The sequence below is a fragment of the Equus przewalskii genome, chromosome 20, assembly GCF_037783145.1.
Source record: "Equus przewalskii isolate Varuska chromosome 20, EquPr2, whole genome shotgun sequence".
Lineage (NCBI taxonomy): Eukaryota > Metazoa > Chordata > Mammalia > Perissodactyla > Equidae > Equus > Equus przewalskii.
The window spans coordinates 3,392,387-3,408,603 of NC_091850.1; the positions used below are offsets into that span (position 1 = coordinate 3,392,387).

General features: G+C 51.0%; 1 protein-coding gene across 2 annotated transcripts in view; it reads left to right on the forward strand.

Moving 5' to 3' along the window:
* The window catches only part of UPF1 (UPF1 RNA helicase and ATPase), a 35,758-nt gene that overhangs the window by 5,086 nt on the left and 14,455 nt on the right, over positions 1 to 16,217 (forward strand). The window contains exons 2-8 of one of the 2 annotated variants that reach the window (XM_070586680.1): positions 8,760 to 8,902; positions 10,413 to 10,502; positions 12,814 to 12,981; positions 13,369 to 13,549; positions 14,570 to 14,731; positions 15,397 to 15,514; positions 15,667 to 15,765. In XM_070586680.1, the coding sequence (XP_070442781.1) occupies positions 8,760 to 8,902; positions 10,413 to 10,502; positions 12,814 to 12,981; positions 13,369 to 13,549; positions 14,570 to 14,731; positions 15,397 to 15,514; positions 15,667 to 15,765 (961 nt within the window). The remainder of the gene's footprint in view (positions 1 to 8,759; positions 8,903 to 10,412; positions 10,503 to 12,813; positions 12,982 to 13,368; positions 13,550 to 14,569; positions 14,732 to 15,396; positions 15,515 to 15,666; positions 15,766 to 16,217) is intronic. The other variant, XM_070586681.1, reaches the window with a different exon arrangement.

Below are 16,217 nucleotides of genomic sequence, written 5' to 3' on the forward strand. Positions count from 1 at the left end.
CTGGATTTACCTACTCTGGACCTTTCGTATCAGTGGAATCATAACAATATGTAGTCTTTTGTGTCTGGCTTCTTTCACTGAGTGTGTTTTCAAGGTTCGTCCGTGTCGTAGTGTGTATCTATTCCATTCTTTTTTATGGCTGAGTAATAGTCCACAGTATGGACAGACCACATTGTGTTTATCCACCTGTGTGTTGGTGGACGTTTGGGTTGTTTCCACTTTGAACTGTTGTGAGTAGTGCTGCTGTGACATTGGTGTACAAGTTTCTTTGCGGGTGTATGTCTTCAGTGGAAATTGCTGGGTTGTGTAGTAGCTCTGCATAACCCTCTCTGGAGCTGCCAGACTCTTTTCCAGTATGCAGCCACTTTTGCTGTCAGTCCTCACTGCCAGTTTTGCACAGTTTTACCTGAAAGTTTGTTTAGAGGCAGAAGGCGTCACGGCAGGGGTGGGAGAATGGCAGCCAGGGGTGACCCCTGCTGAGCTCTGAGTTGGGTCGAATAACACTCGTTTTGTTGCTTACATAATGAAACTGATATTTATCAAAGCCGTTGAAATGAAAAGCATTGGCACAGTCCTGCCAAGTGTCCTTAAGATAAAGCGACAGTTTTCTTTTGGGTATCTGACCCTTTCCTGGGCCCTTCCTTCACTCCTCAAAGGAAGGGAAGGGAATTTCAAAAGTCCTTTGCATAATAGCTGGTGTTACAAGCCTGGTCTGCCCAGTTGGAATATTTCCTCTTAACTTGTGCTACTGTTGTGTTTCCTCCAACCACGGGAATTATGATGAAAATTTAAGAGTTGGGAACACTACCCAAAAAAGGGAACAAACTTGATACATGCAGCAAGGCGGATGCATCTCAAGATAACTGTACTGAATGAAAGAAGAACTCTGACAAAAAAAGAGCACATACTCTATGATTCCATTCATATAAAACTCTAGGAAGTGCTACTAACCTATAGTAATAACTCACTGGTTGGGGGAGGGGAGGGAATGAGGGAGGGCTGACAGAGGGCACGAGACGCCTCAGGGTGATGGATGTGCTCATTATCTTGATTGCGGTGATGGTTTCGCGGGTGTGTATGTACATTGACGTATGTCACTTTATAAAATTATACACTTGAAACATACGCCGTTTATTGTATGTCAGGTATACCCCAGTGAAACTGTTAAAAGTAAAAACCACCTGGATATACCACTACCTGCCCATTGGAGTGGCTCAGACTTTTTAAAAAGGCTGGAAATACCTCTTGAATGCTCCTACCTTGCTGGTGGGACGGTTCACCCAGACCCCTGTGGCCCAGCAGAGGAGCAAAGGTGGTCCACATGTGAGGCTGCGCCAAGCGTTACAGCAGCTTCATTCACAGAGCCCCAGACGGGAAACAACCCAGGGACCATCGCCAGGTGGACGGATAAACAAAGGTTCGTCTTCTGTTGTACTCGTGAAGACACAGACTTGGGCCTCTCTTTCCTCTTCGAGTGATGAGATTCTTGGATAAAGAGTTGCTATCCAGTCTTCAGAAGCATAGTCCTTGCTGCTTTCAGAATTCACGGAAGGCTGTCCTGACATATCCTTGACCGTCAGGTAGACAGATCATCTGCTTACTGACCCTTACTTAGCTTGTGAGGAGGAGGAGGAGGAGTAGTGAGTTCCACACAGTCCCACAGTCCCTGAAAGTGGTGAGTTTAAAATGTGAGCGAGCCTTTTTCCATCTGGTTTTGTGAACGCTCGGTTAGTACAGCTGTGATGTAAGTGCACCTTGAGAAGATTGGAGCTAAGGTGCCGCACACCTGCCGGACCTCTGGCAAGTGTTCCCCCAGCACTTGCCCTGTATTGGATTTCCCGGGTTTGGTTCCAGATGGTTAGGACTCTCCCAGTGATTAGGAGAAAGGAGGAGGGCTCATGTGTCAGTTAGTGGTGAATAAGCAAAATGACTTCTGACTCTCTGAACCCCAGGTAATCTCTTTACCCAGATCCAGCATGATTGGGGGAAAAGTTAACACTAATACCGGTATTAATTAAAAGGCAAAGTTCTCTCTCAATCCATTCCCACAATCAAAAAAAAGAGATGCCTTTCTGATCGCTTTATTGAGGTCTGATCATATACCATGGAGTCCTCTTGTTTTTAAGTGTGCAAGTCAGTGTTTTTAAATTTACCGAGCTCTGCAGCCATCATGACAGTCGCTAGCTGTCTTCGATTTCTCTTTCACTCTGCCTCTTCTTTCCTTTCCTCCTCCAGTTTTCCTCCTGCTAATCTTTGTAGTCATCAACACCTGTAACGTGGGGATATTGGGGCTTGGTGTGGAGGGACAGTGGGTGTCGCCAAGGGCCCGTGTGCCGTGCCAGGGGGCTCGGGCTGTATCTTGGAGCCTTGAGAAGCTGCTGAGGGGTGCTGTGACCGCATGTCAGAGGAAGGGCGCTTAGGCAGCAGGGAGACCTGGCCAAGTGTGGCCAAGGCCAGAAGGGGAGCTCAGACAGAGGGCACTGTGATCAGATGTGTACCCTTTTGTGTGTGTGTACACGTACCTGTGCTACCAGAGTACCAGGGCACTGCTGGATCCTGGGATCGCATGGCTGGCAGAGGGTCCTTGTGCCTTTTTATTTGTGTTGGTTCAGTAGCAGCTTGTGAGTTGGACTTCTTGGGATCCCTGCAGACTGTTGGCCAAGAGGGCTTCTAGACGTACTGTTGATTTAGTCTGCCTGCTGAGCTTTGTGGATAGCCCTTTGTCACAACTGAGGGTGGCAGTTGCCAGGGAGGACAGTGAGCCTGGAGAGGTGGCTCTCCTCATCCCGAGGCGGAAGGCGTTTGGTCAGAGCTGTGCTTGTCTTCTGTCACTCATTTCGAGTGTGTGGCTCCACAGAGCTAGCACAGATTCCAGGCGGCTGCCTTGTCCACCTGTATTGTGTAAAAACATTTACTATCAATTCTCCAACGTATAAGCAGAGCAAGCAAACCCTGCCTATGTAGATGTCTCCTGGATGCGACAGCTGTGAAGATTTTCCTCTCCTCTTTCTTTCTTCTCCTTCACTGAAGTACTTTAAAGCCAATCTCACCTGCCATTTCACCCTTACTTGTGAAATTGAGCCATGTGGATTGGGGATACTTGACCCTTTTGAGTTACAGCATTTAGTGTGCATTTCTAGAAACACAAAAAGGGTTCTTTCTTTTAGCCACACTGCTGTTGCAGACAAATAGCACCAACAGTAGTTTTGGGATGATCTGATACGTGGGGCTTCCTTTTCTACACAGTTTCTTCACTTGTCAGAAAATTTCTTTGCTTGGTCCAGACCCCAATGAGGTCCAGTGTTAATGTGATCATCGTGTCTCCTAGTCCTGCTGTCCAGGGCAGCTTATCCCTCTTCTTTTTTTCATGCCACTGAGCCGGGGTCCAGTCCAGCTCATTGTCCTCTGAGGTGTCCCGCCTTCTAGACTGACCCCCTTGTCGCACCCTGGCTCCTCCCTGCAGGTGTGAAGTGGATTCTGTCTCAGTCTGTGGGCTTTTTTGAGAGTGGTTGATCCTGGGGCTGGACAGTTGGGGCAGCCCAAGGAGAGCTGGGGATACTCCGAGCATTGAAATGAACTGCGGGGATGGATTTGGACACACTGACCAGGGCCAGGGACAAGGGTCCACTGAAAAAGGGAGGGGAGGAGGGCTTTCTATCTAGAATGACGGTAGAAAGCAGAACCTGGGGATTGCTTTGTTGCCTGGTGCCATGTGAAGTCGCCGCCTTCTTAGGTCAAGAATGGTCAAATCTCAGCAATTTCATGAAGTTCAAACTAATAGATTAAAGGAGGCTAAAGAGACGTTACAATTTGCAATCATTAACTGGATCTGGGATTTAAAAAACTATAAAAGACATTATTAGGACATTGGGGAAGTGTGCCTCTGCATATTAAATAGCAGTATTATATCATTGTTATTCCTGAGCAGGGTACTTGTATTGTGGTTATGTGGAGAAAGCTCTTGTCCTGGGGCCTCTGACTGAAATGGATCGGGAAAATGAAAGTGTGTGCGCATGTATGCTTGTGTTTGCAGACTGGCAGGGAGAGAGTAAGCTTGGCGAAATGTCAGTGGCTGGTGGATTCAGGTGACGGGGTGTGGGTTGTTCATTCTGCTTCTGGTTTTGAAACTTTTTCGAAAGTTGGAGGAGGCCCGACCCTTCTGTTAGCCTTTTCCTAAGGAGGGACTCAGAGGCTGTAGCTCCTCTCTGCCTCAGGACCAGGGAGCTACCCTGAGGGAAAGGCATTTCCCACTCCTGTCTTTTTATTTGAACCTTGGGATAAAAGGATAAATGATGAGTCACTTTATATCTCAGCCTTTGTTTTGGATGAGAAGATGCATTTATTCCACCAACACTATGAGGGCCTCCCCGGGTGTGGGCTCAGTTCTAGGTGCTGTGGTCAGAGCAGGGGAGCAGGTCCCGGGGCCTCTCACATGGGTCAGGGCAAGCCTCCTTGGGAAGTGCCGTGTGGACCAAGACCTGAAGGACCGGGAGCCAGCTGTGCAGAGGCCAAAGGACAGTGAGTGCAAAGGCTCCAGGGCACCAGTAGTCTCAGAGACTGAAGGACAGAAGGTCATTTCATGCTGAGTGGTACAATGCTTACAAGGTTTGGAGTAAAAATCTGTGGTCTAAAAGTTCTTATCAGCACATTCAGGGGTAATTTTTGAGTTTCTGTGCTTTTCTCTGTGGGACTGAGTGACCTCTCTTCCTGCTGCTCTAATGTGCCAGCTGAGTTCTGTTGTGGGTCTTACGAAACTGTCTCTAGGCAGAAACCCCTGCAGGCCTCGATCAGCTCAGCAGCTCGTAGATGGACTTCAGACAGTGTGTCCAGAGCGGAGGTGGAGAGGGAACTGTGTCCCCAGTGACACCCTGCCGCTCTTGAGCTCAGCAGGACCCAGGAGTCCTGGCTGGATTTGAGGGGTTGATAACCTTGAAGGACCTCAATCCTGTGCCAGGCACTTTCTAGTACTTTGTTTTAAGTCGTTTAATTATAGTTTTAAGGTCAAATGTATTTTTGAAGCTAATGTTTATCTTAAAACTTTCCAGAGGGTAGAGGGAGAAGCTAACAGCCCAGCTATAGAAGTCCATTTGTGTCAGGGCCAGGTCACAGCTGGGCAGGAGTGGGGCCGAGCATGCGTGTGTGTCTTGAGTGTGTGTGGGCGGGCATAGGTAATGGAGGATATAGTGAGCTCCCTAGCTAGGTGGCTGGAGGGCCCACTGGACCTCAGGGAATCCGGTCTCCTCTCTCCAGCCTCCTTGGCTTTAGTGGGAGTGGGGTACAGTTCACCTGACCCTGTATCTGCATTGTATTGTCTCCCTGGAGTTCCTTGAGTGAATTTGCCTCTCCTGCCCTTTATAAAGCCTGAAGGGCTAAGGTGGTGCTGAGAGGGTCGCCACGTGGCTGGTCAGGCTGTTCAGAGCCTTACACATTCCCCATATGCCCTCTGCTGGAGGGGAGGTGAAGTATGGGAGCTGAGGCCAAGATGAGGCAGGAGTGAGTAGGATAGGGCACCTGGTGTGTGCAGTTGCCTGTATTACTTGGCATACTAATTTTGATGTTTCAGCAAAGTAAAGATTCAAATATCATCAAGGATGTTTCTTTGTATGTAAAAGTTTATGCAACCTGATAAGACATTTTAGGAGTTCTTCTAGACTAGGAGTTGGCAAACATTTTCTTAAAGGGCTAGCTAGTAAATATTCTAGGCTTTGTGAACAAGAAGCAGAATTGAATATATTGTTAGTTTTTAATCTAACCTTTTAAAAACGTAAATATGTTCTGAGCCCAAGAGGGTGGCCTGCAGGCTGATCCTGAGCTGGAGCACCTTCTTAGCCCTCTCCTGTAGTGGGATATTGATGCCTGCCTTCCTCCCACGAGGTGAAATTCATGTGCCGTATCCTGACCACACGCTTTCAGAAAAGCATCACGTGTGTGCCTAGGCGCAGTCACACCGAGATGTCGTGAGTCGGCAGTGCTGTCTCCTGTGGGCAGCCTCACCCCAGCATTGCTATTGTATGTGTCAGGAGGAGTGTTGCCAAATGGAGAAGTGACTTTTTGAAGTGATAACCAGCTATCAAAATCTCAAACAAAGCAGTTCCACAACAAAAAATTTAACAACCTGATTAAAAATGGACAAGGGACTTGAATAGACATTTATTTTTCCAGAGAAGATATACACATGGCCAAGAAGCACGTGAAAGATGTTCAGCATCATTAGCCATCAGGGAAATGCGAATCAAAATCATAATGAGATACTACCTCACATCCATTAGGATGGCTGTTTTGAAAAAAAACCCAGAAGAATTGTAACAGATGTTGGCAAGGATGTGGAGACATTGGAACCCCGTGCACTGCTGGCGGGAGTGTCAAATGAGGCAGCCGCTGTGGGAGGCAGTCTGGCAGTTCCTCAAACAGTTAAACATAGAATGACTGTATAATACAGCAACTCCACTTCTGGCTACAAACGCCAAAGTTTTGGAAGCAGGGCGTTGAAGAGAGATTTGTACGCCATGTTCACGGCAGCCTTGTTCACAGCACCCAAAAGGTGGAAGCAGCCCAAGTGTTAGAAGCAGTTGACAAATGGGTGGATAAACATGGTGCGGTCCATCCATACAACGGCATAGTATTCAGTCTTAGAAAGGAAGGAAATTTGAACACATGCTCCAGCATGGATGAACCACGAGCACGTTATGCTCAGTGAAGTAAGCCAGTCACAAAAAGACAGGTAGTGTATGATTCCATTTATATGCGATCCCTAGAGTTTGCACATTCATAGAGACAGGAAGCAGAATGGTGGGTGCTGGGGGAGGGGATGGGGAGTTGGTGTTTGATAGGGACAATTTCACTTTGGAAAGATGAAAAAGTTCTAGAGATGGACGGTGGTGGTGGTTGCACAACAATGTGAATGTCCTTACTGCCCCTGAGCTGTACACTTACAAATGGTGAGGATGGTAAATTTGTTGTAGTATTCTACCTCAACTTTTAAAAACGGGTCAGGGATTCACGAAGAGGTGCTTATGGGGGTGCTATAGCACTATCTTCTGTGTTAAAAATCCAAAAGTTTGATTTTGATTTTCCTCTTTTGAGGAACATTTTTTCTTCAAAGTCCACAGTCTTCCTGCAGTTAACCAAGTTGCTGCCTTCATGAAAAAAGTACATTGGTGGCAGGCACTGAAATGAGGTTCTCATCTGGGTTGAGACCATTACAGACACAGGTATTCCTGTGACAGGACCCCGACTTCCTGACAACTGAAATGTGCCTTTGCAATTTCCAGAATGCCCCCCTTGTGAGAACTGCTGTCCATAGGCTTGTACTGGTGATGCAGCTGGAGCAGTGGGCAGGGAAGGCCCCTGTGGGCACCGCTGGCTCAGGCTGTGGTGGCCTGAGTGGGCCCCGCATGGTGTGGGTCGGGGTGGGTCTGGGTTTTGGTCCCTTATCCCTGGGTGGCAGGGTCTCTGGGAGGGAGCCGTCTGGTGTCTGATCCCGTCTTACAGCTCAGAGAAACCTGGCAACTGCCATGGGGCTCCCATCACCCCACCCGTCCTTCATCCCCCCTCGAAGCTCCTGCTGCCTGGCCCAGCCTCCTGTGGGCTGTGGCCTGTCGGGGGAGATGGCAGGGACTGTTGACAGCCATCTGAGGTATCCTGGGGCAGCATTAGGAGTGCCTGTCCCAGGGCTGGCCCAGGGGTGCAGCGGTTAAGTTCTCACGTTTCACTTCTTGGTGGCCTGGGGTTCACCGGTTCATATCCCGGGTGCAGACGTGGCACTACTTGGCACGCCATGCTGTGGTAGGCGTCCCACATATAAAGTAGAGGAAGGGGGGCATGGATGTTAGCTCAGGGCCAGTCTTCCTCAGCAAAAAGGAGGATTGGCAGCAGTTAGCTCAGGGCTAATCTTCCTCAAAAAAAAGATAAATAAAATTTTTAAAAAAAAGGAGTACCTGTCCCCCTCAGGCAGGCTGGGTCTGTGTGCCTCCGAGTGGATGTGTGAGCTCAGCAGGCGTGCCTGTGAAATTCATGGCTGAGTTACCTACAGTTGCCTGTTTGTATGTTGTGGTCGTAACATATAAAAGGTAATAAATTTAGTAAGGTGATGGATTGTCCTAACATTGAATTTCTAATTCATAATTAAGAACGGCTGCCTTCGACAGTCTTCCTCAAGTGAAAAGAGGAGGCTTGGCAACAGATGTTAGCTCAGGGGCAATCTTCCTCACCAAAAAAAGTGGGGGGCCTTCCTTCCAGAGAGGAGGAGGTCTGCTGACTAACGACAGGATGCTCTCCCACACTGCCAGGAGTTGTAACCTTTGCTTCTGGTGCTTAGGCTGTGGGAGGGCTGTTCACTGTGGTGGGGTTCTAGGCCCGCTGATCTGACATGGTGCACCTGTCCCCAGCGGGGACCGTAACTGGTATGTAAAACGTCCTCTTGCTCCTTGTGGCCCTCAGTCGTGGGGGCGAAGTGTTTTCCTCAGCATCCTGGTTGTGGTCGTGGCTCAGTGGCCAGACGGGGTTGGGCCTGGATGTGCAGGAGGCAGGGTGGAGGGCTTAGGCCACCAGTGCCCTGTTTTTGGCCAGGTAGATTTGATAGGGAAGAGGAGAGAGTGGAGAGTCAAATCAGAAGCTGTACGGCCTCAAAGTGGAGAGCAGGCCCACACTTCGTGGGAGGCTCACTGTGGCTGCCCCTTTGGGGAGGAGTCGTGTGCTCGGGCTGAGGCCTGGGAGCTGCTGCCTTGCATGGTGCCAGTGACGCTGCCGTTCTGCTGTAGGTTGGTGGACCCGAGGGCATCCTGCAGAATGGGGCTGTGGATGACAGCGTTGCCAAGACTAGCCAGTTGTTGGCCGAGTTGAACTTCGAAGAAGATGAAGAAGATACGTATTACACAAAGGATCTCCCCGTACATGCCTGCAGGTGAGCGCCTGTGGTGGGGTGGGGACTCACCTCCCAAAGCAGCCGTGGTCTGCGTAAGTTTGCTGGCTTTGCAGAGGCCCATCTAAGACGGTGGACTGTGACACTTGGTAGCACTGTCCTTGGGAATAAGGAGGTTGCTCAGGCCCAGGTACACACCTGAGTCCCTGTTACTGGACAGGAGGGTGGGATCAGCACCCTCTGACACTCCTAATTCTCCTAGTGGGAGGGGAAAAGATTCCCCTCTCTGCCTTCCTCAGGCCCTGGGGTGGTTCCCTGGTGCTTGCCCCACTCAATAAAAGGAGTCATCATGTCTGGTGAGCCTTTGGGTTATAGGGTCAACAGAGCAGCTAAGATTTCTCCTACAAAGAGATTTCTCTGGGATTCTGTAAAATAGCTGCCTCCCTGATAGGTTCAAGGTTCCTGAAAAATTGGAAGTAAATCGTCAGTGGGTAGACCTGTGTGTTAACCAAATTTGGGGTTCTCATCCAGAGCAGGACCCATCCCTCATGTCTGCATTTATTCTTGCTTTTTTGTTACACGCATATGAGAAATTGAGACCAAAAGGGGTGAAATGATCTTGCTCAGGGCGCACTGCCCTCTGAGGCCTGCCCCGCCACGGGACAGCACCGCTCCCTGCCCTGCTCTGCGGGCAGACTTTGTACTTTACGCCGGCTCTTTGTTCACTTTAATGCACTAATGTTTTCATGGAGTGTTAGTGAGGCATCGGTGTTCCTGTTACATGCACGGTTGCCCATGAAGTGGTCCTGGTGGAGCTGCAGGTGGTTCAAGTCTGCAGACCCCTCGCCTCCCTGCTATCCCCATGGAGTGGGTGGGGCGAGTCCCTGTGGTATTGGGGGGAGGGGAAGGTTCTGGTTTGAGACTGAGTCTTGGCTTCATACATATGTGGAACTCAGTGGAGAGCCAATGTTTTTGTTTTTGATGTGTCGATTTTCAGAAAAAGGAGGCTGGGGGTGGTGTCTCCAGAGGTGCTTGCGAGCTGAGCTCAGTCTGCACCCCGGACTGTCCACTGCTGGGTCTGAGTTGGGCCGTCCCGGGAGCACGGCGCCCTCTGCTGGAGCGTGGAGCGCAGCGTCGCCACAGCTTCCCTTCCTGTGCCCACACCTAGGGGTGCTGATTCCCCTGCTTATAAGTTACAGTTCCTAAAACTGAAGACCCAGGGGAGAGACTGGATTGCCTTGGCGGTGTTAGGCCTCTGTTGTCAGGCTCGCCTGGCACATTGCATGGCTCTCACTTCCACCACCCGAGTCTTTGCTGCAGCCTGGGGCATCTCACAAGAGCCTCCACATCACCCTCCACCCCTCCCTGCGTTCGCAGGGTCAGGAAGCCTCTGCAGTGAACTGATTGGATTTTGTTAGTGAGATTGTTGGGTTGAGTGTGTGTTTAATGAAAAACTTAAAAATGTTGTAAGAGGAAAGAATTTTACATCCTGCCAAATTAAAACCAGAGAGCAATCTTCCAGCTTTAACTGTTGATGCTTTGACTTTTCTAGTTACTGTGGAATACACGATCCTGCTTGCGTGGTTTACTGTAATACCAGCAAGAAGTGGTTCTGTAATGGACGTGGAAATACTTCTGGCAGGTAGATAACCAAACCGCGCATGTGTCTTTAATCAGTGCTGTGCTCAGATTTGTGTGTAAATTATGGAAATGTTGAAGCGAAGCGCAATATAAAATCATGCTAACAAACCTGGTTTTTCCCTCCTCTGTGACTGGTTTAACTTGAAACAGATGGTGGTGTGTGAATGCCTTAATGTATTTACCCTTGATTTATTCTCTGTGGTTCTTTTTATTATGCAAGTATGGTTGGCTTAATTCTCTTTCCCAGTTTTTATTTATATTTTTCTGCAAGATGAACTCCTGGCACGCCCGTTCATCTTCATTACTGGGTGCCTGGGGAGGATGTTCCCAAGACAGTAATGGGCATCCATGGGAGCCGCTTCCTGAGAAGGCTCCCTCTGGCCTCAGCTTATTGGAGCAGTCCTGAGGCTAATACGGGCCAGATCCTGAATCATCGGATTAAATTAAGTTCACTTGACCGTCAGCCCTAGGCTTCCCTTCCTGCTGTTGATCAGCAGCAGCTGTGACTGGGTCCCTTGTTTTGTGTTTGGGGTGAACCCCGAGTTGTGCTGGTGCTTGGATTCCAGGGGACAGTCTCTTTGTCTAGCTCACGTGGTGGGACTCCTCGGCCCCCACCTCGAGCTAGGGTTTGTCCTGGCAGCTGCTCTGGGGCTCCCGTGTTGTATGACGACTCACTCCACTGTCACAGAGAAGTAGAACGGCGTCTTAGTGGAACGGGGCTCCATGTTGCCAGCAAGAAGGAAGCATCTTCTTCTGAGGTTCGTGTTTTGGAGAGAGAAAGTGACAAAAGTCCAATGGCAGGTGTAGGTGCGTAGAGCCCCTGCCCTTCCTCTGCCTTCAGCAGCCGAGGGCTGGGCCCCACCGTCTCATGCCGCCTGAGGTTGCAGAGTGGTCAGATCTCGTGTTATCTTGGAGTTGGCGATGAGAATTGTGGGATTTTGAGCAAGACAAGAAAGGGGGCTGATGTTTTTAAAAGACTTCAAAGGAAAAACGTCTTCAGCATGACCAAAAGAGACTTGTGTCCCATTTTCAGAATGTTCTGGGTAATTTAAGTGTTACTGTGTTTACATTAGTTCCTCTTCTTCAGGAAAAGCAATTAAATAAACCTTGTCTTAGCTGGCAACCCCAGCTTCCGGTCACCAGAGCCAAGATCAGGGAAGTGAGCGAAGGGCCTCTAAGAGAAAACAGGCTCGGTCAACCAGCCCTGTGTGGCTGTGTGAGGCCAGCTTATGAAGATGTGGGCAGCCCCTGGCCTTCAGGGAGCTTCCAGTGTACTAGGGTGAGGTGGGTGCAGAAAAGACAAGAGGAAATCGCTGATTCGGAGAAAAAGCCCAGGGTGGTGGCTGCAGATGACGAGTAGGGGACTTAAGGGGTACCAAGAACAGTGACGGTTGGTTAGAGAATTGGAAGGGCTTTGTGGGGCCAGAGAGGGTCTGAGCCAAAGCTTGCGGCAGAAAGGGTGTCCTGAGGTGGAGAGTGGACAGCAGCAAGGCGGGCTGGAGGCCCAGTGGGTGCGCTCAGGCCTGACAAGCGTGCAGCCAGGCTGCAGATCCAGATCGCAGGGCACGCAGCGGGGAGCCTTGTTAGCTGAGACCCATGCGGCGCAGTGTTGGGGGGCATTGGGCGGAGCTCAGCCACCAGGGGGCTCAGCAAGGCCCTGGTTTAGGTGAGCTGTGTCCCGGAAACAGTAAGGGTGGCAGTGTCCTGGCCACTCAGCCTCAAGCAGAGAGCTGAGGCAGCGGGGGTTTCACGCAGTTTGGAGCCAGCCTTCTGCTTCTGGAGAGTAGCCCTGAGCCCCCTTCTTGGTATTTTTCACTGTCTTCAGGTTTCTAATACGTTTGGTTATCAGGTTTCCTGACCTGCAGCAAAGTAGGAGGGGCCGCTGCTCCTGGAAGCAGGCACAGGCGCCACAAGAAGTGACTATGAAAGAGGTGGCAGAGAAGCCTGAAGAGCAGAGAGGAGCAGTGGAAGGGGCCTCCGAGATAGCAGTCTCAGCCCCAGTGACTAATTCCTTTAGGTCTGATTCGTTGGATTTAAGAAAGCAGCAACTGAAAAAAAAAAAGAATCAGAAACTATGTGAAACGTGTTAGGAAAGTTTTCCTTATAAATGGTTCTAGTCAGATTGATTTTTGCACTCGGTGGGGAGCCAGTTCAGGGGCGGAGGGGACCCCCAGGGATGCCAGATGGATGAGGTGTGACCGCCCCTGCTAATGGACCGTGAACGGTACCGGAACTTTTAACGGGGCTCGAAAATTGAAAGTGGTGAAAAGCCAAACTTGGGGTGTTAACTATTTATCATTTCCTGATTTCAGCCACATTGTAAATCACCTCGTGAGGGCAAAGTGCAAAGAGGTGACTCTGCACAAGGATGGGCCGCTGGGGGAGACAGTCCTGGAGTGTTACAACTGTGGCTGCCGCAACGTCTTCCTCCTTGGCTTCATCCCCGCCAAGGCCGACTCCGTGGTGGTGCTGCTGTGCAGGTGAGGCCGGGACCAAGTTCCCGGGGACCACCTCTCAGCCCGGCTGCTGACCCGGTGGAGCTTTAAAATGCTTGAAAATGGTTCCTGCCGCCTGGCGAGGTGTGAGGACATCAGGGGATTGGGGCCTATTAGAGAGCTAGGAGTGTCCAGTGACTCTTTTGGGGTGTGTGCTGGTTAAATCATAGAAACAATTCTGTAAATACAAAATCTGTTCTGAGTTTTAATTAAGAGTTCAGAGCCCAAGTGTGGGGAGATGCAGTTTATTACTAAGAACTTAAAGGTAATATGACAATAAAATGTAGGGACAACACTTGGGGTGAAGGGTTAAGCCTTGGGGGTCAGAGGTCATGCTCACCTGGTCTCTCCCCACCCTTGGGGCATCTGCAGGCAGCCCTGTGCCAGCCAAAGCAGCCTTAAGGACATCAACTGGGACAGCTCGCAGTGGCAGCCCCTGATCCAGGACCGCTGCTTCCTGTCTTGGCTGGTCAAGATCCCTTCTGAGCAGGAGCAGCTGCGGGCTCGGCAGATCACTGCCCAGCAGATCAACAAGCTGGAGGAGCTCTGGAAGGTGAGGGCCTGCTGAGAATGCAAATCCACACAGCCCCGGTTTCTGGCTCACGGCAGGGAGAGGAGTGGAGCGGAGTGTCTTCAGAAACACGAGATGCTGGGGGACACTCAGCCTCTACCTGGAGTGGCCCCTTGCCAGGAGCATGGGTGCCGCGGACGCCTCCCACCAGGCCTTTGGGAAAGGAAAGCTCTAGTCGTTGGAATTATTCTCTTGCTGAGGGCGAGGGTGGGTGGTGGGAAGGAGGAGGGCAGGAACTGGCCTTGGGCAGCTGTGGGTGGACACATCAGAAGGAGTCTGGGCCTGAGGAGCCAGACAGGACTGTGAGGGCACTTTAGAACCTCCTCAGGCCTGTCATGTGTGTGAGCCAAGGCCACACTAGGTTGGGGATGAGTGCTCAGTGGGAAAGGGCTCAGGGTCTCAAAGGTGGGAGACTTGGGGCCCAGAGCAGCCCCGTGAGTGAAGGGGAGAGGTGCTCCCGGCTCACGTAGTGGGTTTCCCACCCTGTCCAGCAGACACAGTTCTCCATGGAAGCCCTTCAGAGAAAAGGGCATGGCACCTGTCGGCACAGCATAGGGTTAGGAGGAAATGGGGAGGCGAGCCTCCCCCTCTGTTTACACAGCCAGAGAAACCAGTGGTCTCTGTGGGAGCCTGGACAGAGTGTCCTGTCTCCCAGTTCAGTACTGGGCGTTTGGTGGAGAACACACCCATTTGATGGTAGAGGTGTATTGGGCTGTGTACCTGGGGTATTTTCACCAAGATTCATCCCGTTGGTGTAACCCCATAGGGGAGGGTCGGGAGCGGCAGCTGGGGCATGAGCATGATCCACTTCCCCACACGAGGGCTCTCCTTGTGGGGTAGACACCCTTGGCCCCTGGGTGCCCTTCTCCAGGTCAGCCCAGCGTTGGCTCGTTCTAAGAAGCGATGAGTGTGCCCTGTCCATCTGGTGACTGGTGAACTCACATAGAGTTCACATTGAATATCGGTGAGAACAGGGACATGATGCAGGTTCTTGTCTTCTAGGAAAATCCTTCCGCCACCTTAGAGGACTTGGAGAAGCCAGGGGTGGACGAGGAGCCGCAGCACGTCCTCCTGCGGTACGAGGACGCCTACCAGTACCAGAACATCTTTGGCCCTCTGGTCAAGCTGGAGGCTGACTATGACAAGAAACTGAAAGAGTCCCAGGTGATGTGTGTGGGGGTTGGGGGTGGGGGGGGGTCGGTTGTTTTAACAAAGCCTGTCTCCCAAGGTCTGGGGAGGGCAGTTTTCTCTGCAGGCTGTGGACGCTGCCATGGGCCAAGCACAGTGCCCAGGGAGATGGACCCTCGGATTGAGGGCAGGCAAAGGAGCAACCTGTGGGCAGACGGCCCTTCACTCGGAGCAAAACACTGGCCTCAGCGTTTTCTGATTTTAAATCCAACAAAAATTCTTCACAGTCAGGTTGCCAGCCCTTGCCCACAGCCACGAAAGTCAGACCTGAGGAGCCCGTGGCACACCAAGGGCGCTCCTTGTGCCAGTCTCACCAAGAGTGTGTCTGGAAAGCAGGAGTTCCGAGGCTCACGGGCCGTGTCCTCAGTCGTTGGCTTCCTTCTCTTCCTCCACAGACCTCCAAGAGCAGATGGCATGTGGGGGTCTCCTGGTCATCTTATGTGGGTTCTGGGGCTCCTAATGGTTTCTCTCCCAGATATGCCCTTGTTGGTGTTTCAGGCTGTGGGGTGCTGCTTGCTGCACCCCAACATCATGGCTGGTGAGGTTCTCCATAGGGCGCATGCCTGTGGAAACCCAGACACGAGGAGTCCAGGCGTGTCTGTGTTACAGGCTAATGGGGCTCTTATTTTTCGTGTGCTCAGACTCAAGATAACATCACGGTCAGGTGGGACCTGGGCCTTAACAAGAAGAGAATCGCCTACTTCACTTTGCCCAAGACTGACTCTGGTAATGAGGATTTAGTCATAATTTGGTTAAGAGGTGATTTTAAGTTTTAAAATATTTGTGACTATAAGTAGCATAAAATTCCTAGTTTTGCCCTTGTAAAGTGTCCCTTAATTTGAATCTTCATGGTGGCAGTCTCGGCATGTGTTGAAAACGCTGACTTTTTCTTGCTGTCTTCTCCCTGTAAGACATGCGGCTCATGCAGGGGGATGAGATATGCCTGCGGTACAAAGGGGACCTGGCGCCCCTGTGGAAAGGGATCGGCCACGTCATCAAGGTCCCTGATAGTATCCTTTGTGTCAAGAAGGGCTAGCCAGCAGCAGGAGAGGCCAGTCGGGAGGACACGAGGCGGGAGGGCCGTGGGTGGGTGCGCGTGGCTATGTCAGATCTCAGCTGGATGCGGGGGCTGGTTGGCACAACCCTTCACTGCTCTTAGGAAAATTCCAGGACTTGAGCCTTGGCTGGGAAAGGTACTTGTATGGTTACTTCCTTTCTGCCGAATGATGCATTGATGAGGGTGACCCAGAGTGTGTGTGATCAGGAGTAGCCTCTGCTCTCAGGGAGGGCTCCTGCCATGTCCGGCTCCTAAGTCTGATTCTCCAAGGTTAGTTTGTCTCTGAAGAACCTCACCTGGAAGCTCATGCGTAGGCGTGGGGAGTTGAGAAGTCTGGGGTTGTGTGCAGGTACCCAGAGTGCACACATCTGTTCATGGGCCTGAGAGCAGACATGCTGTGACCTT